Genomic DNA, 23,029 nt, shown 5'->3' with positions numbered 1-23,029 from the left:
AACTTAAAAGGACAGACTTGTACCCTAGCCTTCCAAAGTGCTGGGATGGCAAGTGTGTGCTCCCACACCTGCTGAGTCCTGAGCTTTCTAATAATATGTTGTGCTTTTGCCCTCGCTCTTGCCTTTGCCTTGACTGTTTTTTCCCCAGTCCCATCACCATCTTTTTTCCTTTTCATGGGTCCCCTTTCCTGACTGCCCAATCTCAAGCAGTGCCCAGTCTCTACCTCTTTCTGTTATCTCGTCACTCAGATTTTCTTCATAGCACATATTCTCTTCTGAAATGGACCTTGTCTGTGTCTCTTTGTATTCATTTTGTTGTTCATGCTTATAGCCTGTTTTGCCCAATAGAATATATGCTTGATAAGAACAGAGACTCAAATTTATTTACCATTTCATTCCACCCTCTAAAATATGAGGGCATATAACACCTGTTCAGTACATATTTGATGGGGGGATTATGTTATGAAATCAGAGGTGAGGGTGATGGAAGCAAGGGAAGAAGAGTTGGAAGATAGAAAGACAGCTGTGTTTCCTGAGTAAAAGGAGGATGAAATATGGGCTGAGAATCCAAGCAGGTGTTTGCCACTTGAAGCTGTATAAGAGACAGTTGTAGACAGAGAAATTTTTTTTCTTAGTCCATTTCAGAATTATTTTATGTCCCATCAGAATCACCCAGGTTATTGTGACATTACTTGTTTACCTTCAGTTAAGGACTCTTTTTAAAAATTCATACATATGTGGTATTTATTTACTTCTATGTGAATAATAGCAGTAATTATAATTAACTTTGTTTTACATTTGCAAGGGCCAGGCACCATTTCAAGCACTGTATATATATGGACTCATTTATTCCTTTCAGTAATCCTGGGAGGAAGGTACTGTAATTATCCCAATTTACAGATGAGGAAACTGCAACACAGAGACAAATAACATGCCCAAGTTCACATAGCTGACATCAAATCCAGGCAATTCAGCTGCAGAACCCATGCCCTGAACCACTAAGCTACACTGCCTCTCAAGACCTAATCCACCCATCTGAACAAAAAAACGAATGTTGCTTTGTTGAAGCCAGACAAAGTTGTTCATCAGCTAGTCAGACAAAGCAGGTCAGATTGTCCTGCCAGGGAAATGTCCTGGGAGAATTTGTCCTGTCCGGGAACAAACCTGGAAGGAATTTTCATTTCAAGGAAAGGAATACTTGATTTGATTTTTACCTTGCCACCCCCACTCTCATCATTGGCAACCTCTTCTGATTTAAAGTCATCTGAAAATTGAATTAATGTTCTGTTTATCCCTTCTTTCAGGCAATTTAATAAAGACTCTGAGCTCAAACCTGAACAGCTTACAGAAAATCTACCCATGGTCCAATGGGTTGGCTCACTTGGTAAAAAGACACTCAGTTTTGCATAGATGTACTTTGTTTTACATGATGTAGTGTCAAACACGTGACTTCTTACAGTGTGCATGCTTCATAATTTTTCTTAAAACCCCAAACACCAAAGGTCTCTTGGTTTATCAGTGGCCTAAATTTTCTTTTCATATTTTCTTTTCTTATTCTATTTTTTTCTCAGATCTACTTGAACTCCTCTTTATTTTTTCTAAATATTTTTTAGAATACCCTTTTATTGATCATTAAGAAATTCTTGTTTATATTAAATTCTGAGCCCCTCTTCATTTTCTTAAAATTTGCATGAAGGAAGATCATGAAAAGGCACAGAAAATGTTAAGTTTTCTCTTTCTATATATTTGTACCTCATAACTCAGAGTAGTGAATAACTATGGATGGTTTTAAAGCCAAATCTTGTGTATAATGGCAGTGTGGTGGTCTGCAGGGCTATGGAAGTATAGCAAAATAGTTAAAACCGCTGACTCTGGAGTCAGACTGCCCAGATTTTCATCTCTTCCCCTGTCTACTGGCTGTGTGTCCTTGAGCAAGTTACTTAACTACCCTAGGCCTCAATTTATTTGGATGTAAAATGGAAATAATAATATATCAAAAGTTGTTGTGACGGTATTTAAAATAGTGCCTGGAACCTGGAAAGCTCTCTGCAATATTAGCTGTTATTTTTGTTTGTTGCTGATGTTGCTTTTACTTAAAAAAATTTGCTTTGCTTTGCTTTTCACCAAAAGCTAAACAAATACGTTGTTAACAAATATTATCTTTGTCTATCCTTATGGTTTCAAGTTGTTAATTCAGTGTGAAGTGCTTTTAGTTCTTTCTGCATATCATGTATTGAGTGTTAGAAACAGCCAGATCAGGAATTTCTTTATGCCTCTTATATAATGTCATCAGATGACATGAAAAAAATCTAAATAAAAATATTTTCAATATTTTTCTTTTCTTTTGAGAGTCAAATGAGTAAGCATTCAAAGTGTAGAATTTTCCTCAGGTTATTGTATGTTATTCTTCTTATTTAACTTTAAGGAATTATTTTATTTATGTGTAAATTCAGGAAAAGGAATGTGTTCATACAACTAACTGGTTTGTAAGTGCGTTCAGGTGTATTAAGCGGCTTGTCCTAGACTCCCTTTAAAATGTGCACACTGCCATCTGCTGGAAGGAGCTTTTCTACCACAAAAACTAAATTGTCCTATGACTTTCCCATTTCAAAAAAATAATTTAAACTAGATTCTATTGCGATTTAACAAATTTCAAATGGAAGAGTCTTGAGGTTTCTTTCAGTGAAAACCATGATGGGGGGACAGTTGTTTCTCTTGATCTTTTCAGGTAGGTTATGAAAACGCACCTACAATTTTTTTAAACTTTGTGCATGAATAGGTGGATGGGTGCTGAAGCGCTTTGTATCTTGCTGAGTATGGTTGTGTGGCATCTTGCTTGATTTGAGCAACAGCCCCATGAAGCAGGCAAAGCAAGTACGGTTATGATTTTCCATTGAGAAAATCAAGGCTCAGAGAGGTTAAATGGCCAACCTGAGGTCACTCAACCTGTTAGTGACCAGGCTGGAACTAGAATCCATGGCTTTGGCTATCTAACCATGTGATATTGTATTATTTCTCCAACTCTTATCATGCCCCATGTGTTTTGGAGTATAAAAACATTACCTCCCATGCATTGCATAAGGCCTGACAGGATGAAAATCAGCCAATGATTTTTTATTTTTTTTAAATTTATTTTAAAGATGTGAGGTACGATTAAATACTAAGTAGATAAGTGGTCATTGTACTGGTAAACTTTGGGTCTACCTTTGGTCCCCACTTTGCTTGGTTTGAGATCAGATACCCTTATTGATGAAGTGTGCCTCCCCCTCCCCTCCCCTAGCAGTTTCCCACTACTGCCATTCCCTTTCTTATAGTATTATGGCAAATGTTCAGGGTCTGCTTATGAGTGAGAACATGTGGTACCCAGTTCTTTATTTGTGTGTGATAGATCACTGAGTATTATAAACTCTAAATCCATCCAAGTTGCTGTGAAGTCCATAATTTTGTTTTTCTTTATGGCTGTGTAATGTACCACATTTTAGAACTTCAGTCCTATTTCGATGGACAGCACGGTTGGTTCCATGATTTTGCTATTGTGAATAATGCTGCAATAAGCATGTGTGTACAAGTATCTTTTTAAATAAAATGATTTGCATTCCTCCAGGTATATTCCCAGAAGGAAGATTGCTGGGTCGCATGGAAGATCAATTTTTAGATCTTTTAGAAATCGCCACACTGTTTTCCACAGAGGTCGTACTAGTTTACATTCTCACCAAGAGTGTAGAAGTGTTGCCTTTTCCCCACATCCTCTAGCATCTGTTGTTTTTTGTTATTGATGATGACCATCCTGACTGGAGTTAGGTGGTATCTCCGTGTAGTTTTAATTTGCATTTCTTTGATGACTAGTGAGGCTGAGCGTTTTTCATGTATCTGTTAGTCAGCCAAATTACTAAGGATGTTTTACAAGTGAATAATATGTAGAAACCAACTTTTTTTAAGCCTTGAAAAGCAAACTAATAAGTAAGATCCAGCGCTTTGCATACTATAGACACCCAGCACTTATTGACTTGACACATTGGAAAAAATACTTTCCGCTATGTGAAATATTTCCTTATATTTGATTATTTCTACCCATAATAATTTAGGTATACTTTGTGAGTTTCAAAATGTGTGCTGACTCAGAACATTCTATAACTGATTTTGGTTTCCACTGGAGTACCCTGTTATCTAATTAGCTTGACATAGTCGTGAGTTTTATTAAGCAATAATTTTTTGTTGGTGAGTGGTAAATATAACTTTTTAAAGTATTCTTTTACTCATTTTATAATGCTGTTGGGAACAATAATTTTGTGTATTATGTTTTCTTGGCACTGTGTTAATTTTAAATTTTACTAAGTACAAATGAATTTAGTAATTTAGGGTGATATGTGTACAATTTATACCAATTCCAATATCACAAGCTATTTGTCATTATTGCCATCTTTTCTTCATTTTTTGATTCTAAGACTTTCTGACGTAGGTGTTTTCTCTAATACTTATGTATATATTACAAATGCTATAGTATAGTTGTCATTGCTATTATACACTGGCTGCAAGTGCCTCCTACTCTCTCTCACTTCTCCAGAAATTAATTCATTCTATCTGCTTGACTTAAGTTTTAAGTTTTATTGATCTTCGGTTTTGTTTATTTATTAACATTGCTTTCAATCTTTTTAAAAAAATCATATGCTTTTACATTTTATCTACGTTTCACTAAGCACATGTTATAAGTCATGTGCAAAGCCAAGTGTCTAATTTGAAACATCTGGCATACAAGAAGCCTCTTGGGATATCAATGGGTCTCTGAATGAATGTGTTGGTGACAAGACTGGCTTTGGACTTTTAACTTTTGTTGGAACTATGAAGATAGGAATTTGGTTATCAGATAATTAATCCAGAAGAGAAGAGTGGGAGGGCTGGTTCAGTCTTCAGTTAGGTAATATGAGGTGTGGTATAAGATAAGTGGATCTACCTTGCACCAAAAAGGCCACAAGAAATCACAGCTTTTTTTTTTTTTTTTGTCTAATGTTCAATTTTTCCTTATATAAAGCTGAAATCTGTCACTTTAATAATGTGACTGACTTTGAGTTTTATTTTCTATAGATAGATATACAGAATAAGCCTAGCTCCTTTTCAGATGAAGACTATTCAGTCTTCTTTTTTAGTTTTTTCCCCTACTTTTCATACTCTAATGTCCTTAAAAACCTCTCCCTCTCTCTTGCTCATAAAGTTTTTGAGCAATATGTTTGCATGAGTTAAATTTTATAATTTTTCCCCAACCATACAATATAAGATTTGTATTATGTCCATTTGACTGAGGCTAAGAAAGATGGATTTATCTGAGGCAATTAATGTCTGGCATTTAGACTTTTAACCACTATGTTTAACCCAAACATTTATTTATAGGACACATTTTCTTGGCTCCTTCCTCTTAGCTGTTCTTTGGATATAGTCATGTTTTGTCAAACACATATGTTATAGCACCAAAAAATTAAGCTTGATACTTCAGGTGTACTCTGTCATAGAGTGGGACAACTTGGGTATGAAATGAACTACCTGACTGCATACCTATGCAATGCAAGAGTACATTGCAGATTTTTTTGCGCATCTTGGGTCATATTGTGCAGGTACTAAATTGGTTCTTACTATTCTATGCACATGTGTGTGTGCATGTGTGTGTATTTATAATTTATATATGCATATATACATGCATCCTTCCATTTAAAAGGACTTTACATCTTGTTAAAGTACACTTTGTCATCTTTAGTATATTCCAGCTTAGTTAGATTTTACCTCCATCTTTGCTGTTCTTTCCTTTTTTGTGCCTTCTACAAATTCAGTAAGAATGCCTTCAGTCTGCATTTGGGTCCTTAATTTTTTTTAAGGTGTTTTGTGCAATCACGTTGGATTCTTGAGACATTTCAACCGAGATTTCTTGGTCTGTTTCTCTGTCAGTGCATCAAGTCAGAATTTTGACTTGTGTATTTCTTTTTTTAGAACATTTTCTATCGTTCTTGAGTTATATTTCTTTTTCTCTTCAGGGTTCAGGTTCACAATGCCTGCTCTCCATATCTCTTGGATCTCATGTTGAATTGCCATTAGTTTTCCATCCCCCTTTAGTCATTGTGACAAGGGTTGAGTCCTTGTTCTTTGGAACAGCTAAGAACTTTGTATTCTAGCCTGATAGTTTCACCTTTGCCATTCCTGCTAGCATTTGCCAAGTTGCTACACATTTTTAATCTGTACTAGTTTTGCCCTGCTTAATCAGAAGATAAAATTACAGTCCACTTTAGATTCATATCCACCGATAGCTTACTGTCTGTTTTTGCGTGTAAGTTCATCTCCACAGGCTTTCTCCTCTGCATCTGTACAAAACAGAGTTGACTATGACCTTTGAGACTGCATTCAATCCAGTATCTAGGATTTTAAAGTACTCCAAATCACTTTTAGGAATTTTAGCCTAACTTTAAAAATTAAATTAAAAGGAGTGACTCAACTTTGCTCTTCTGAGCTGCATCCAGGGCTAATATTCATCTGATAGACACTTGTACAGTCTCCTTAGTAATTTAAATATTGAAGGACTTCTATCCTGTAGGACATCAAAACAATCACTGCCCAACTGTCCTACTCCTAGGGGGCACTGGGAGGGCCACCTGCTTGCTGGCCCTCAGATAAACCACCACAGCTACTGCTCCCATATCCAATGGCCATGGGCTTTCTCAGCCAGACATAGCACCCCTGGTGGCCACACAGACACCCCAGTCTGTTTCTCTCTAGCATGGTCGCAGCCAAATCACAGGCTAACAGATAATTCGCCAGAGTGACCCTCATCTGGTTGTTTTTTGTGAATGTTGTTATATGTAGATTACATCGCACACAGGGTCTTCAACACTACAGTGGTATAATGAAGCCCCTTTTGAACATATTCTCTATGTTCCTATGACTATGGAATTTACAAAATTAGTAATTCGCATACCCAAAGATAGTCTCAAAGCTAAAAGTAAATGACTTCATTTCAGAGTTCAGCTTAAAGTCAGTTTTTAAAAAAGTTATTTGACTCCAGTACTTATGATGATTACTTGGCTGATCCCTTAAATGTCATACATCTCATGAAATACTTTCTTTTGCCTTTCTCTTTGCAATTATCTTTTTTGTATTTCCAGGTGAATGAAATTTACCATGATGAGTCCCTTGGAGTGCATATAAATGTGGTTCTGGTGCGCATGATAATGTTGGGTTATGCCAAGGTAAAATGCCTTTAAAGATGTGAACTATAAACATTAGGGACTGTGTTAACAGACAAACTAAATTGCTGAAGCTATAGCTAGCGTGTACATAGATATGTCCCATGTAGACCCCTGGTTGCTGGGAGTTGAGCAAGATAAATTAACACAATGAGTGGAGACTTCAAAAGTTGAGCAGATAATGAATGATGATTGTGCTACTGCCATTTGCGTATTTACTGTCGTTTAAGGAAGGTATAAATAGTTACTCTGACTTTAGGCATGACTGAAATGGACACAAATGGATAGCATGATGAGGATAGAATTTCCTTAGCCTATCATTATCCTCAAGTTTGTGATTCATTTATAAATTTGAAATGTCGATATTGGGTGCCTACTAAGTGGCAGACACTTTCTAGGTTGCTTGAAATAGATCAGTGAAGGAAAAAGACAAAAATCTTTGTCCTCTTTTGATTTGTTAAAAATAGTATTTTACATGTATATTTATCCACTTAAGAAAAGTGAGACACAAAGTGATTTAGGTTTTCATTTTAAAAAGCTTTACTCCTTTCAAAAACAAAAAGTTAGGTAAAAATGTACTTAGTAGGCATTTCGTGTAATATAATTGAGGAGGAAACATAGGAGAAATGGCTAATGATACTTTTCTTTTTCTTTTCTTTTTTTTTTTGAATTGGAGTCTCACTCTGTCACCCAGACTGGAGTATAGTGGCTGCTCCCGGCCACCGCAGCCTCGACCTGCTAGGCTCCGGCGATCCTTCCGCCTCAGCCTTCCAAGTAGCTGGAACTACAGGCGTGCGCTACCACACCCAGCTAATTTTTGATTTGTTGTAGAGATGAGGTCTTTTTTTTTTGAGTTGGAGTCTCACTCCATCGCCCAGGCTGGAGTGCAGTGGCACGCTCACGGCCGGCCACCCCAGTCGACCTGCTGGGCTCTGGCGATACTTCCACCTCAGCCTTCCAAGTAGCCGTAACTACAGGCGCACACTACCACGCCCAGCTAATTTTTTATTTATTGTAGAGATGAGATCTCACCAGGTTGCCCGGGCTGTTCTCGAACCTATGGGCTCAGGCAATCCACTTGCTTCAACCTCCCAAAGTACTGGGATTACAGGTTGAGCCACCAAGCGTGGCCGATACTTTTCTTGATGTTTAAAATTACATGTCCCTCTCCCATTATTAATCCTCCTGATTATGAAATACTTCTGAATTGTGCATTTGAGGAAACAGAAAAAAATCCATGTGTTGGCATTCCATTATATGTTTAGCTTCCAGTTATCATTTTCTAATGATAGGGTGTCATTGATCTTCAGATTATTCTGTAAACCTGACCTACTTTGGGTTGCCGACAAGGAATGCAAGTTAACTCCAACTGGAGATAATAGCCTTTAGTCAGTTGTTAAAGCATTTGTTTTGAAAAATATGTGATCAGTATATAACAAACCAAGCTAATTTTATTAAAATATAAACACTGATAATAACATTTGTGGAACTGTAGCAAAACTCTCATCCTGTCAGCCAAATAGGGACTAATTTTGGGTTCCAAGTTCAAGTTCTCATTCTATCAGAAACACTCTCGGAAGTGTGGCTCCTAGGTTCTTGAAGGATGGCCCTTTTCTTTCTGAGATTTTAACTCCCAACTGTAATGTGATAGTAGCAACTTTCAAGAAACTTACATTCATCTACTCAAGCTTCAGGGTAATAGTCCTCCTCTCTTTATTACTATGAGATTTTTTTAAAAGGTAGGCTTTTTTTTTGCTTTGTTTTATTTGTTTTTATTGTAAGTTTAATCTAATTTGACTGCTCTGCGTAAACTGAGATTTGACCAGTTTTCACAGCTCATGGAAGAACTTATATTCTTCCCACCTGTTGATTAATTCTGGGCCAAAACACAAAACCAAACAAAAATCTAACATAGACTTTTTTTTTTTTTTACTTTTACATCTCTGCCAAAAAGTCTCATGACAGAATCTTCCCAATATTTTTGTTCTTAATATCTATAAAACTCAAATATAAGCTGTCAGAAAATATTTATTTATCTAAAATTCTTACCTAAATAGTTAATAATAAATTGCCTCACAATAGAAGATCCCAGCATTAGACATTCTCATAAACAGTGTCAGTTAACTTTCACACAGGTCATATTGATCATCATAAAGATATCCTTCATGGGCATATAGAATTCCTAAACCAAAGTGGCAGTCTAAAGAAGCCCCATAAAATATTACTGAATCATTGTAATCTCAAATTTCAACTTAGGAGAAAGTTATAAGAGGCAGCCTTGGAGAAATGTCATGTGTGGCTTTAGCATATTGTTTCCTCTCAGTCCATCAGCCTCATCGAGAGGGGAAACCCATCCAGGAGCTTGGAGAATGTGTGTCGCTGGGCTTGCCAACAACAGAAATCTGATCTCAACCACTCTGAACACCATGATCATGCAATTTTCTTAACCAGGCAAGACTTTGGACCTGCTGGAATGCAAGGTATTGCCATCAATATGTAGAAGAAAAAAACTTCAGGGCATGGCTTTTTAAAAGTAATCCTAAATCAGGTCGTCTGTTCAAATGTTCAGCTCTCCACCATCACTTTCCACCACACACCAGCCAAGCATACATTTTCTTTCTATTGCTTCCAGTGACTTCTGTGGAATTCACAATGTTAAATGCCACTTAAATACCATAATAAATTATACTTGCCCTTAAAATAGGGATTGTACATTTGGGGTACAGAGGGAAGGCTGTCAAATGCAGTGTGATTTCCACTAACTGTTTGAAATGAGAAAAAAGATGCCATGAGAAATGACTTGTGCCAAAGAACTTTCTTCCAAAGTCAGCTTACATGTATTTAATAAAGTCTGATGTGGACTTTGGAAAAAGCAGACTGATGATTTTCTTTTCAACATTGATGGAATTTCTGGCTGCTTTCATCAGGACCATGATATGAAGGACTATTTACTAAAACAGAAAGACACAAGGCTTAGCTGGTGGGCAGAAGAGAATGGTAACTCTGGGGAGTTCCTTCCTTCGGAAAGGAGAAAACACAGACCCGAATGAATTTTTTTAGAGATCATTACCTGTGGCTTTCCCAAGAGAATGTGGCACAATGCTAGTAGGGAAATAATACTTCCCCTGTTTCCTGAAAAGCTGCTTTTTTCCCTCAGGCAAAGGTCCAGTAGTAATCCTTAATGGGTTTTCTCATAAAATGAAAATAAAAGTAATTCTTATTCTCTACAGGATATGCTCCAGTCACAGGCATGTGTCATCCAGTGAGAAGTTGTACCCTGAATCATGAGGATGGATTTTCATCTGCTTTTGTAGTAGCCCATGAAACTGGCCATGTGTAAGTCACTGTTGACAGCTGTAAAGCCAAAGAAAGGTCTTTTCTTTCCTGCTTCTCTCAGTATTGTTCCCTCTTTGGGGAGAATGCATGCCAGCATGCAATTCGTGTCCCTTGCCAAGTGTGAGGCACTGCAGACAGCAAAGAGGTCATGCACTGAAATGAAATGAGTGACTCTATAAACTAAGAAAGGCATTTCTGTCATTTTGCTCTCAATTTCCATTTTGTGATTTCTCCAGGAAAGCCACGTTGACTTAAAAATACATATTTTCCAGTACTTATTTTCTTTCTTTCTTTTTTCTTTTTATATTTTATTTTAAAGATGTAAGGTACAATTCAGGATTAGGTATGCAAGTGGACATTGTACAAGTAAAGTTTGGGCCTCCCTTTGGTGCCTACTTTGCCTGGCTTGAAATCAGGTACCCATATTGATGTTGTGTTCTCCCACCCTTTCTCCCAACCCTGGAAGTATCCCGCTACTGCCAATCCCCTTCTTATAGTATTATGGTAAATGTTCATGGTCTGCTTATGAGTAAGAACATGTGGTACTCTCTTCTTTGTTTCTGTGATAGATCACTGAATATGATAGAGTCTAAATCCATCTAAGTTGCTGAGAGGTTCATATGTCTGTCCTTCTCTATGACTGTGTAATAGTCCATTGTGCATATGTATCACATTTTTTTATCCAGGGAAGTTTCAGTGGGCAGAATGGTTGGTTGCATGTTTTTGCTATTGTGAGTAGTGCTGCAATAAGCATGCATGAGCAGGTATCTTTTTTGTAGAATGATTTAAGTTCCTCTGGGTATATTCCAAGAGGATTGGTGAGTCATATGGAAGATCAATTTCTAGTTCTTTTAAATTAGAAATTGCCACACTGTTTTCCATAGAGGCTGAACTAGTTTGCATTCCCACCAGCAGTGTAGAAGCGTTTCCTTTTTTCCGCATCCTCACCAGCATCTGTTGTTGTTTGTTTTATCAATTGTAGACTTATTTTCAAAACAGAAATTAAGCAAAAACTGTAGCCCCCTGATGCTTATCAGGGAGGTCTCCTTTGTATTCCAGGTTGGGAATGGAACATGATGGGCAAGGCAACCGGTGTGGTGATGAGACAGCCATGGGGAGTGTCATGGCTCCCTTGGTACAAGCGGCATTTCATCGTTATCACTGGTCCCGATGCAGTGGTCAAGAACTGAAAAGATATATCCAGTATGTGTCCTGCTGCATGTTGGGAGAGTATTTATGTTACAGTCTTCAGACATATAACTGACACTTAGGACTTGATCATAACAAAATTCCCAGGAAATGGAAACTGTTGTTGATCACAAGCATTTCTTTATGACTCAGAGCATTTAACACGACAATTTTATAATGTAGTCACAATATTTGAAGTCATAGAAGTCATTAGATTTTAAGTGAATTTTAAACTATAATATAATTTTCCTTTAGTAAATTCCAGATGGAATCGTTGGCTAATGGTCAGACATGAGTTGAGGATGAGGAGATGATGATCATGTGACTTTTGCATATTATACCACCTATGCCCTATAGAACAGGTGTCAGGATATGCATTTCCACACCATGTGGGCATTTAAATTTGTGACACAAATAATCATGGGTTCTACTACATTCCTAAGTCATGCTTGGTTTACTTTCCTGGCATTCATATGGGTGAAGGGTCTTTTTCTAAATGGAATTAACTGAAACCAATATGTTAAAATGTATACTTTTGTGAACTTGCTCTATGATCTGATGAAATTATAAAGTATGTAAGCTAAGAGTACTTTTCTATTAGGACATGATTTAAAAATGAACATTTGGGCAGCCCCTTTGGGTCCTCTCCCACTGTGGGAGCTTTTCTGTCTTCTCAATAAATCCTACTGTCTTTTTTTTTTTTTTTTAAAAGAATGTTTACATGCATTTTTTTCCTACAGTTCCTATGACTGTCTCCTTGATGACCCTTTTGAACACGATTGGCCCAAACTTCCGGAACTTCCTGGAATCAATTATTCTATGGATGAGCAATGTCGTTTTGATTTTGGTGTTGGTTATAAAATGTGCACTGCGGTATGTTACTCACCATTGATATAGATTTTGCATCTTGAAATCTATTTGTATAGCTCTTGCTTAGTGAGCTTTACAGACCCATGGTACAAGTATAATAATATCTACCAATTGTTTTGTCTATGTTATATTGCTATGTGCTAAAGTTAAATGCTTTAAATATACTATCTTATTTAATATTCATGACAGACTAGAAAAGAGCTGATATACTTCTGTTTTACAGAAGAGAAAGCCAAGACTTACAGAGATTAAGCAACTTGCTTAAGTCCCACAGTTGGTAAATAGGGGAGCTAACTTTGAAACAAAGGCTGTCAGACTCAAATCTCTATTCTCTGTTGCTCTTTCCTGGTTTTTGTTACTTTAGAGATGACTCAAGCCTTACATATGTTGCTTTTTATTTGACTTGAAGGTAAGGATTACATGTATGTGTGACCATAGGGAAGGATTGTGCTAATATATTATCTCTTACAAGAATCGTATGGCATGGCATGGGGATCAGGAATGTAGACCACAATAGTCATACTGGGTGGGTCAGGTCCTGGATCTGACACCTACTAAATGTGTGATTTGGGGTGACTTATTTAGTCTCTCTGGCTTAGTTTCCTCATGTGTAAAGTGTGGATAATGAAAGTATTTATCTCATAGGATTAGTGTGAGGATTAAATTTGATATGTAATAAAAGTGCTTAGCACAACATAGACACATAGTAAATGCTCAGTGGAATCCGTTAAAGCCAGTCTTCCCTATAACTATACAGATTAGAGGTGTGTCTCCTTAAATGTTCATGTTGATCTTTAGTTAAAAAGAAAAGGAAGGATTTTTTTATATGTTGAAGCAAGCTTTGTGTGTTGGAGCAATAAAAATAAGTATTTCATTGTTCTGAAAAGAAATTGAGCTGCTGTTTGAAAGCTTCCATGTACAGCCATTTGGTCCATCTGTAAGGTATAAACTGTGAGCTCCCAATGACTTGCATTAACATTTTAAATCTGAGAATTCTAAATCTAATAGCCAGACATAAGTTGAGGATGAGGAAAAGTACAAATTCTACATGGAATGGAATGGAAAAGTAAAATTTCCACTTAAGCAATCAAGATTAGAACAAAAACTCCACATCTAAAAATGGGCATTAATTTTAAAGACTCTCTGCACATAAGGCTGTATATAGGTGACTAGCAGTGTAGGCAATGGATATACAGATTAATTGTTGCTTAATATTTAAAAAAATCTAAAGAATGGTATGATGTTTATATTTTGAGCAAAAAGGAGCAGATGCACAAAGAACACAAATAAATGTGTGTGATTATACAGACATTTGGATATTATAATGTGGAGGATGTTTTGGGAAAATAAAAAGCATTTTGAAGAATGTGAAAAATAATATTCTAGTCTAGCCTTGTTACTGTCTTACTTGTAACTATAACTGCAACCTTGACTTCTAACCCATATTTCCCAGCAATGGCTTGGTATGAGGATCAGATGCATGGGAAGTATTTAATAAAGTACATGAATGTATTGTGATATTTTGTTATGCCTGGAATATCTTATATGGAAAGTTGGACAATTTTTAAAATTCTTTTAGTCAACTGATTATTATGAGTCTTTTTATTATTTGTATCTAACTAGTTGTAACTATAGGGATAAAGAAAATATATTTTTGATAGTTTGAGAGCTGCCAAACCAGTATAATATATTTCCATATTTACAGTGTTCATAATAGCTACTAACTCTTTTTAAAATTCCAAGATTGTCTATTTGAAAACCAGAAAGTAGAAATGACATGCAGAATCTTTCAAAGTCAGCCAGATAATTTCAAACATACTATTGTTTATCATTGTTATTTTAGAAAAGCAGAATAAAAGTATTATATTCTTGGGATTCCTATGCAGTATTTTGTTTTTTTTAACATTTTACAGCTTTGGCTATTAACTTGAAATAAAAATACCCAAGAAACATGATGTCACGAAATTGTGTATAGAATGTATTATTGATGCATGTCATTTCTATCTGAGAGGTCACCGAGAGCTTGATTCTTTCTCTTCCAGTTTCGAACCTTTGACCCATGTAAACAGCTGTGGTGTAGCCATCCTGATAATCCCTACTTTTGTAAAACTAAGAAGGGCCCCCCACTAGATGGGACTGAATGTGCTGCTGGAAAAGTGAGTGTGTCTATTTACATAATGAAGATTTAAGATATGTCACATGTTAATCATCTTTAAAATCTAGAAAATGATGAACATAACTGTACAATTATTTTTATGAAAGCTGTAATATGTGAGGTTTAATTATGGTAGTACACCAAGGTAGTGTGCAAGTTCCCTGTGGCTGCTGCAACGTTTATCACACATTTGGTGGCTTAAACAACAGAAATTTATTCTCTGACAGTTCTAGAGGCTAGCAGTCTAAGATCAATTTGACTGAGTTGAAATCAATATGTGGGCATGATCATACTCCCTCCTCTCTAGTGGAGAATCCGTTTCTTGCCTCCTCCAACTCCTGGTGGCTACCCACATTCCTTGACTTGTGACTGTACTACTTCGATCTCTGCCTCTGTGGTCACATTATCTTCTCTTGTACCATGTGTGTCAAATCTTCCTCTGCTCCCTCTTTTGTAAGGATACATACCATGGCATTTAGGGCCCACCTAGATAACCCGTTATTTTTCCATTTAAAAATTCTTCATTTAATCATATTTGCAAAGACCCTTTTCCCAAAGAAGGTAACATTTACAGGTTCCAGGAATTCAGACTTGATATTTTGGAACCACCATTCACCCCACTACTGATAGAGTAGGAAGAAGCAACTCAGCAGAATTGCGGGCCCCCTGCTAGTGGGATCTGATTTACTTGCTGGCATCCCCACTCCTTGTGAAAGCTGCCCAGAAATGGGAAAGTCATGTGAACTTATACAGAAGATTTGACCTTGACCCTTGGGGAAGGAGGCCCAGAAGTTTTAAATCTCAAATTGTGTAGTCAGGATTGAATGCTCAGAAACTGGCAGAATGCCAAGCTATGCTACTCATGAAGGCAGAGATCCCAAAAGAAAGGCATGTTGAGAACTCAAGTTGAAGAGCCTTGAATTGTTTAGAAATAAGATATTGTGGGCAGAACCAAAAGCTGGTGTAGAAGATTTATATAGCTTTTAGTTCTTTTAAAGTGCAATTTCAAATGTGTATACACTGTACCTGTGATGAGAATTATGTGCATATTAATGGTTAAACCAGTCTTGATGAGTGTTTGCACTATGTTAGACACTATGCCAAGTGCATTATATATAGTGTGTTGCTTTGGGAAAATTTAGTATTACAAAATTCTCACTAAAACCAAACCATAGTGAGTTGACTCATTTTTGCTTTATAAAATATATAGCCTTTAATTAGCTCTTTAACATTCAGCTTCTCTAAATATAATTGCATGATACTTAAACTTATAAAAGCTGAGTTTTAAGAAACACTTTTTACTGTATGTAGTATGAAAAAGCAAGTCAAAATGTTGGAAAGGAAAATAAGTAGCATCTTTTGAGCACCTGCTATATACTGGGCACCATAAGTTAGGTGTCCTCATCGTATGAGGGTTCTAGTATAGTCCACTCAATTACTTTTTGGCCAGGTAGCCTTTATGATTTATGAACCTTTCTGGACCACAATTTTTCTCATCTAAATGATGGTGGTGATGTATCTGACCTATCTCTCTCAGGGTCATTGTGAATAAAAGTTATTAAAAGAAAGCGGCATACGTTTTGGACATGTTAGGTTTTTTTCTAAGTCGAGACATACATTTTCATGTTATCATTTTAAAAAAAGGATCATACTTCAAAAAATTCTGATCTCAGTTGTGAGAGATGAGGGGTAGGTAAGTATTTACTGTGCAAATTGGTGCTCAGAAGCTCTTTATTAATTACAGTGTTTGATTTTTACTGACTAATGTGTCTTGTAAAAACTTGTCTGAGTGAATGCTATTTTTTTCATTTTAATTTTATACTTGGAATATGCAAATCTAAATTACCCCCTGATAGGGAATCTTAAAGATATAATTGCTTCTGAATAATTTTAAATGCATCTTTACCTGAGGGAACAAAGGTAAAAGTGAAGCCCTTCCAACAGGTGGTTCTTGTCTAACAACTTCAGCTTTAGTGAATGTATGATTTTCATCTTCCCTTTTGTCATTTTTCTAAGTGGTGCTATAAGGGTCATTGCATGTGGAAGAATGCCAATCAACAGAAACAAGATGGCAACTGGGGGTCATGGACCAAATTTGGCTCCTGTTCCCGGACATGTGGAACTGGTGTTCGTTTCAGAACACGCCAGTGCAATAATCCCATGTGAGTATAATCATTGTAATTCTTACTACGTTTGGATAGGCCGGAAAGTACTTTAATATTATGTTTTTGGTATTCTGTTTCATGAAGTACATGTAAAATACAAGGCACAAAAAGAAACTGTCCATAGTTCATAAATCAGTGAGTCTTTTGGATAGATTTTCATTTATCGATCTTGTGAAGAATAGTCAGTGATGGAGATGAGCCACTCAAATGAAGCTTGGAGAGTTTTAAAGAAATGCTGTTCAGGAATATTAAGGAGCTGAGCAGGGCAAGTAGAACACTTTTCTTAGGGCCTGGTCACTGTGAGCTGTGAGAAGAAAGGGAGCCACAGGGAGGAAACAGGGCGAGGCACAATGGTTCACCCTTTCCAGGGCTGGGACGTGATTGCTTCAGAGGAGGACAACAGAAAGATTATGCTTGAAGGCCAGGTGACTATTGGGGGAAAGTTATCCTTTCATTTACTCAGTCTAAATTTATTAAGTCCCTACTGTGTGCTCAGCAAGCTTTATTTTATGAAGAAAAAAATAATGGAAATATTACACTCAGGACATTTTTCCTTGTCCAGGGTTTAATATATGAACAAGCAGCTTTTCCCTTGTTTCTGGCAGTAGGATGGCTCTGAGTGTGTCTTTTGTAAAAAGGCTATTGGAACCATATACCTGTCTTTATAGAAAGAGGTGATGGTAGTATTAGTAGAAGTAACAAAATCAATAAAAATTATAATAATAAGAGAAGCTAAGGTTCCCTATCAGCCAGGGTCTGTTCTGACTGTGTTAAAGATGCAGCTCATTTAATTCTCACAGTTTTTCTCTAAGAAATATAATATTGCAGTTTGTATATTACAAATGAGGAGACTGAGGCATAGAACTATGATCAAAATTTCTTTGAGTTGCATCTGTATATTTTATACATGGTAGAAAATGTAATTTTTTTGAGTCCATATCCATGCTTTTGTATTTCTTTATATACTTTTGTCATGCATTTAAAATATACTGTTTGAAAAACTGATTTAAGTTGAGCTTGAGGTTTTTTTCCACCCAGCGGGAAGAGAAGGATGCTTTTGGAGAGGGACTGAAATTAGGAAGTATGAGTTCATTCACTTTGTACCAGCAGCCCAGAAGCTCTGGCTTTCTGCCCTCAAGCACTGTGTCTGCTTCAATGGCTGGACTGAAGCCAAAAGACCTTTTTAAATGTTGTCTTTTCTTTAGGCCCATCAATGGTGGTCAGGATTGTCCTGGTGTTAATTTTGAGTACCAGCTTTGTAATACAGAAGAATGCCAAAAACACTTTGAGGACTTCAGAGCACAACAGTGCCAGCAGCGAAACTCCCACTTTGAATACCAGAATACCAAGCACCACTGGTTGCCATATGAACATCCGGACTGTGAGTGTCCTCCCGCTCTCTTTCCTGCTGTGTGGATGGTTACTTAGGGTTTAAGCTTTGCCAACACCAATCCCGTGGACTCTTGATTCCTACTTGGTAACTTTGAAAACTTGGTACTTATAGGGATGAGTCTTCCTGAGTTTCCAAGAATAAGACTAAAGTGTTCCTTTCTCTAGAGAGGTAAGAATTGTGCAGTAGTTCCTGGCAAGCGACACCATTACCATCACCAATGAAAAGACCTGTGGAAAGTAACACCTGGGAGAGGAGTTGAATTTTCTGATTCAACTGAAATCTCTCTACTAGGAAATGCTTCTGGAATATTGTGATCTTTCCTTTCTGAACAACTGGAGAAAAATTGAGCTCTTTGACAACTGAGTCAGGACCAAGAAAAAGGCACTTTTTCAATAACAAAAGGCACTTCATAACATTTTGCTTTTGTAGTGTTAACTAGCTTTTTAAAGATAAGACTTGGAAATTCTCTTTTGATGTTTTACCTGTTACCTATGGGTTTTGGTTAATTGTGTCCATATTTCGTCTTTGACTTCATAAAAGAAAAGTAGGTATATGATTATTATGCCATATGATAATGCACTATGGATTCAGTCTAAAGCTGTTTTAAAGGAAAGATGAATACATGTAAGAAATCACAGTTGTGATATATTAAGAAGAAATGCATTTGTTTTTATCTATTTTGGTGAAATGAGTTGCATCCTGTAAGAGGCAAAAACCATGGTAATGATGTAGTCAAGCCAGAGACATTCTTTCAGTGCTCTAACATTCCCAACACTAAACTGGTTTTGAATTAAAGTTTATTAAAGAGTGGTGGTAAAATCTAGAGTTGCCTGAGGCACTCCTAGTTTATTCTTGTTGTTCCTGCTCAGTTGTGACTAGAACCTCTTTTCACTCGCAAAAGTATTTCAGTTTAGATGACAATTTATATGGTCACCCCTAGCTAAAACAAATATGCCAAATATGCATACTTTTTTCCTGCTCTTTATTTTATTTATTTAGACAGTATTCCTTCTGTTTTCAGGAAACCACATTGAAACTTTATATTGAAAAATAAAATAAACTTTGCTGTTCCAACATTCCATTTTATGGAAATAGTTAATCTTATCCTCCACCTTCTGCAGCCAAGAAAAGATGCCACCTTTACTGTCAATCCAAAGAGACGGGAGATGTTGCTTACATGAAACAACTGGTGCATGATGGAACGCGCTGTTCTTACAAAGATCCATTTAGCATATGTGTGCGAGGAGAGTGTGTGGTGAGTTATGATTGCTTCCCCAAAGCCTTTCTACAGGATTGTGCGATTCAACATTTACTAATTATCTTTGTCTACATATATTTAGTTTTAAAATGATTTCTTATCTGTAAAGCGAGTCTATGAATAGTTCAGTAGCTAGAATAAATTTGGGAGAAACTGTTCTTACTCAAATCAAATTGTGGTCAATGGCAGAATCGAGGTTTAAATCGTTTTCCTAATTTCCAGCCAAATGTCATTTCTAAGTAATTTTGATGCCTCCGGGTTGCAAATACAAATTGGGAACAATGCATTTGCTTCAAGTATTTTACCAGTAGCTATCTACTAGTAAAATACAAGGGCTTTTTTAAAAAATTGTGTGCTTGATATGTTTCATTTGTTGTTGTAAAGATAATGAGATATCTCTTTCTCCCACTTTCACCTTCCAACTGGTTCTAAGTTTAAATGCTAAATTTCACATTCGAATGAAGGTAGTGGAGAAGCAAAAACAATGTTTGGGGTTTTCTTTTCCCTCCATTTAATCTCTTGTTTAAAAATGCAGTTTATTATCTTGTTCATGTTTATAGTTAAATTGATATGAAATTATCTTATTAACAGAAACACTGCACCTAATGTCTACTTCCTTTCCACCTTAGCAAACTGAGGTGGTTTATTAATAAGTCTCAAGTACACAGTGTCTCATCATGGAACTAAAATTTCCCTGAGAGTAGAGTATTTGCCTTGCTCATCTTTTACCTCCTGCAGTATCTATGCATTCAATGTATGCGTTGTTATCATTATTTTCTTTGCTCCCAAGCTTACAAGTGCAGAGGTGTGCCATGTATCATTATCCTACTCTGGTTTACGTTAAGGACCTGCCTTAGTTCAGAAAACCTTCAGTAGTTCTCTGTTAAATTAATGTGAAAATGCAAACTCTTCCTGGTGTTCAAAGCCTTCCACAGCCTGTGCCATGCAGATCTTTGACTACTCTTCTGCTATCTTGCAACTCTTACCTTCCACTGGCTCAAATATGGGCCCAAATATCAGTCTCTGAGCCCACGTTTCATGAACATGTAGCTTCCATAGCTCTGTTTTAACCCTTCTGCATCCCTGAAGTGCCTTTTCATTCTCTTTTTGTTCATTCAGGCCCCTGTGAAGGTCTCCACCACTTTTGTGAAGATTTGTCTCACATCCTAACCAACTTTTAACTAATGTATGGCTCACTGTATTATTATTCCTCTTTGTAAATATGAGGGCAGCAAGGGAAAATTGCCATCTTACTGTTTTTAAAATCACCCCAGCATCAGCTGTATCTGTGTTCAATAAATTTGTGTTTGATGATTAATAATTTATAATATGGTAAATATTTCATTAGACTGAAGGAAATTTATATTTTATTACCTGGAATACAAGTCATTTGATTTCCTGCTATTTCTTTAAAAGACTAGCTAACTGTGGGCCATGATTAAAAAATTGGTTCATCATTCTCTGGCATGTTGACCTCCATTTGACACATTAAAATTAGCCACATTTGATATCTTCTTTCCCCAGAAAGTGGGCTGTGATAAAGAAATTGGTTCGAACAAGGTTGAGGATAAGTGTGGTGTCTGTGGAGGAGATAATTCCCACTGTCGAACTGTGAAGGGGACATTTACCAGGACTCCCAGGAAACTCGGTGAGATGAGATCTCATGTGAATTTAGTATCCTTCTCTATGAACTTGTACTTTTTGAGACTTTTTCTTTTAGAAATGAAGCATTTTCTCTATAAACACAACCAAAAATTCACTGATGATTTATTCAGATTATCTTTTTAAGGAACTAAAAAAAAAAAAGCCCCAAACTTTGAATTTATACTCACGAGCATCAATGATTTTAAAATATACTAAATTTAGATAAAAGCAAATAAACTCAACATCAATTATAGTAGTTAGATAAAACCTGTGTTCTATTTTATTTTGCATTTTTAATTAAATGCAAATCTAATTATTACAGTGGATGCCTATTTGAATTCCTGTTGCATATAATTTGTTGCCCAGGAGTTAGAAAAAATTATAAAACTTTAGGTACAACTTCTCAAATGTTACATTGGTTTTGCTTATTTTAATTTAGTTTAAAAGTGAACAATTTTATCCAGTTTACAAATCTATAAATCTAGGATCACATAATTTTAAAAAATTTACTTTAAACAATATTGAGATACCGCCAAAAAAATAATAACCTAAAATATAATTGTTTGTGTAAATTTTTGTGCTTTTTAGAGGCAATACCTTGAACTTAGACATAAACTGGAGGTTCAAAGAACAAAGCCATCCTTGTGCAACAAATAATATGCAAAATTATCAGTAGTTGAATAAGATTCATTGGAAATTATATGAATTTGGATGTAAACACTTATTACTGAATAATTTCATGAGTTTGTAACAGATATTATTTACTAAGGATTTATTGGGCAAATGTTTCTGAGAATTCAGCATTTAAAGGTACATTTGATGTAGTGTTTTCTTGAGAAGATTCTCTAATATCTTCCAAAGAGCTGTCAGTATAGTATCTTACACAGTGATAGAAAACAAAACAAAACAAAAACAAAGGAAGATATTTGATTTACTTTATATTTTCATGATAATAATTTTTTCTTTCATGGAAGTATAAAAAGTTAGTCTTCATTCAAATGGAATAATTTCTTAGTTCTTTTTTACTCCCATAATACCCCGGTCACTTAACTCAAGCTAATTCCATATAGCAAACAGCTTTGTTCTTCGATACATTTGTGGTGGCAGAGGGGCAGAGCTAGGTGACTATATTCTAATGTGTTTCTCTTAAGTGTTTTCTACTCACGTTACTAATGTCTTCACTATTCCTGTGTGATAAATTACCATGTTTTGTACTTTGAAAATTGTTAAAAAGCAAATATTGCCATTTCTGGCTGACTGCATTATTTTAATAAAGCAAACAGAATTATAATTATATCCATATGTTATCGTTTTGGTAGATCAAATGTAATTTTCTCTATCTTGCTGTGAAATAATATACCATGCTTCTTTAATAGAGTTATATTTTATTCTTTTCTTTTGGATATAAAATAACTCATTTTATTTTTTTCCACAGTGAATTAATGTAAAGGGAAAAAAGGGTTTTGCTGTGATCACTTATTCCGTATTATATGTAATATAAGGTAGTGACACTGCTTTTCAAATACTTCAAAAATTATGCTAAACCTGCAAATCAAGGTCAAAAGAACATTAGAAAATTGTCATCATTCATACCAATTCAAGCAGTTCAAAGACAATCTAACGTCCATTTCTTTGCACTAATGTTATTATCATAGTCATTCAATAGACTAATTAACCTTTTCCAACAGGGAAACATTTAAGCAAGAGGTGCCATAAAGAATTCAAGTTGCTGGAAAATGAAATCTGCAAGTATTCAACTTCAAATCACCTACATTATTTTGCATTCATGCTTAGTCT

At 36.0% G+C, this 23,029-nt stretch overlaps 1 protein-coding gene across 1 annotated transcript in view; it reads left to right on the top strand.

Moving 5' to 3' along the window:
* Nucleotides 1–23,029, top strand: part of ADAMTS3 (ADAM metallopeptidase with thrombospondin type 1 motif 3) — a 137,903-nt gene that overhangs the window by 88,832 nt on the left and 26,042 nt on the right. The window contains exons 3-12 of the mRNA XM_021719284.1: nt 7,143–7,226; nt 9,547–9,703; nt 10,454–10,559; nt 11,619–11,762; nt 12,488–12,620; nt 14,660–14,773; nt 16,789–16,934; nt 18,143–18,318; nt 19,452–19,585; nt 21,113–21,236. Coding sequence (XP_021574959.1) covers nt 7,143–7,226; nt 9,547–9,703; nt 10,454–10,559; nt 11,619–11,762; nt 12,488–12,620; nt 14,660–14,773; nt 16,789–16,934; nt 18,143–18,318; nt 19,452–19,585; nt 21,113–21,236 — 1,318 coding nt within the window. The remainder of the gene's footprint in view (nt 1–7,142; nt 7,227–9,546; nt 9,704–10,453; nt 10,560–11,618; nt 11,763–12,487; nt 12,621–14,659; nt 14,774–16,788; nt 16,935–18,142; nt 18,319–19,451; nt 19,586–21,112; nt 21,237–23,029) is intronic.

Source organism: Carlito syrichta, unplaced genomic scaffold (assembly GCF_000164805.1).
Source record: "Carlito syrichta isolate Samal-C Ts95f unplaced genomic scaffold, Tarsius_syrichta-2.0.1 Scaffold314354, whole genome shotgun sequence".
NCBI lineage: Eukaryota > Metazoa > Chordata > Mammalia > Primates > Tarsiidae > Carlito > Carlito syrichta.
This window is presented reverse-complemented; position numbering and strand designations above follow the sequence as displayed.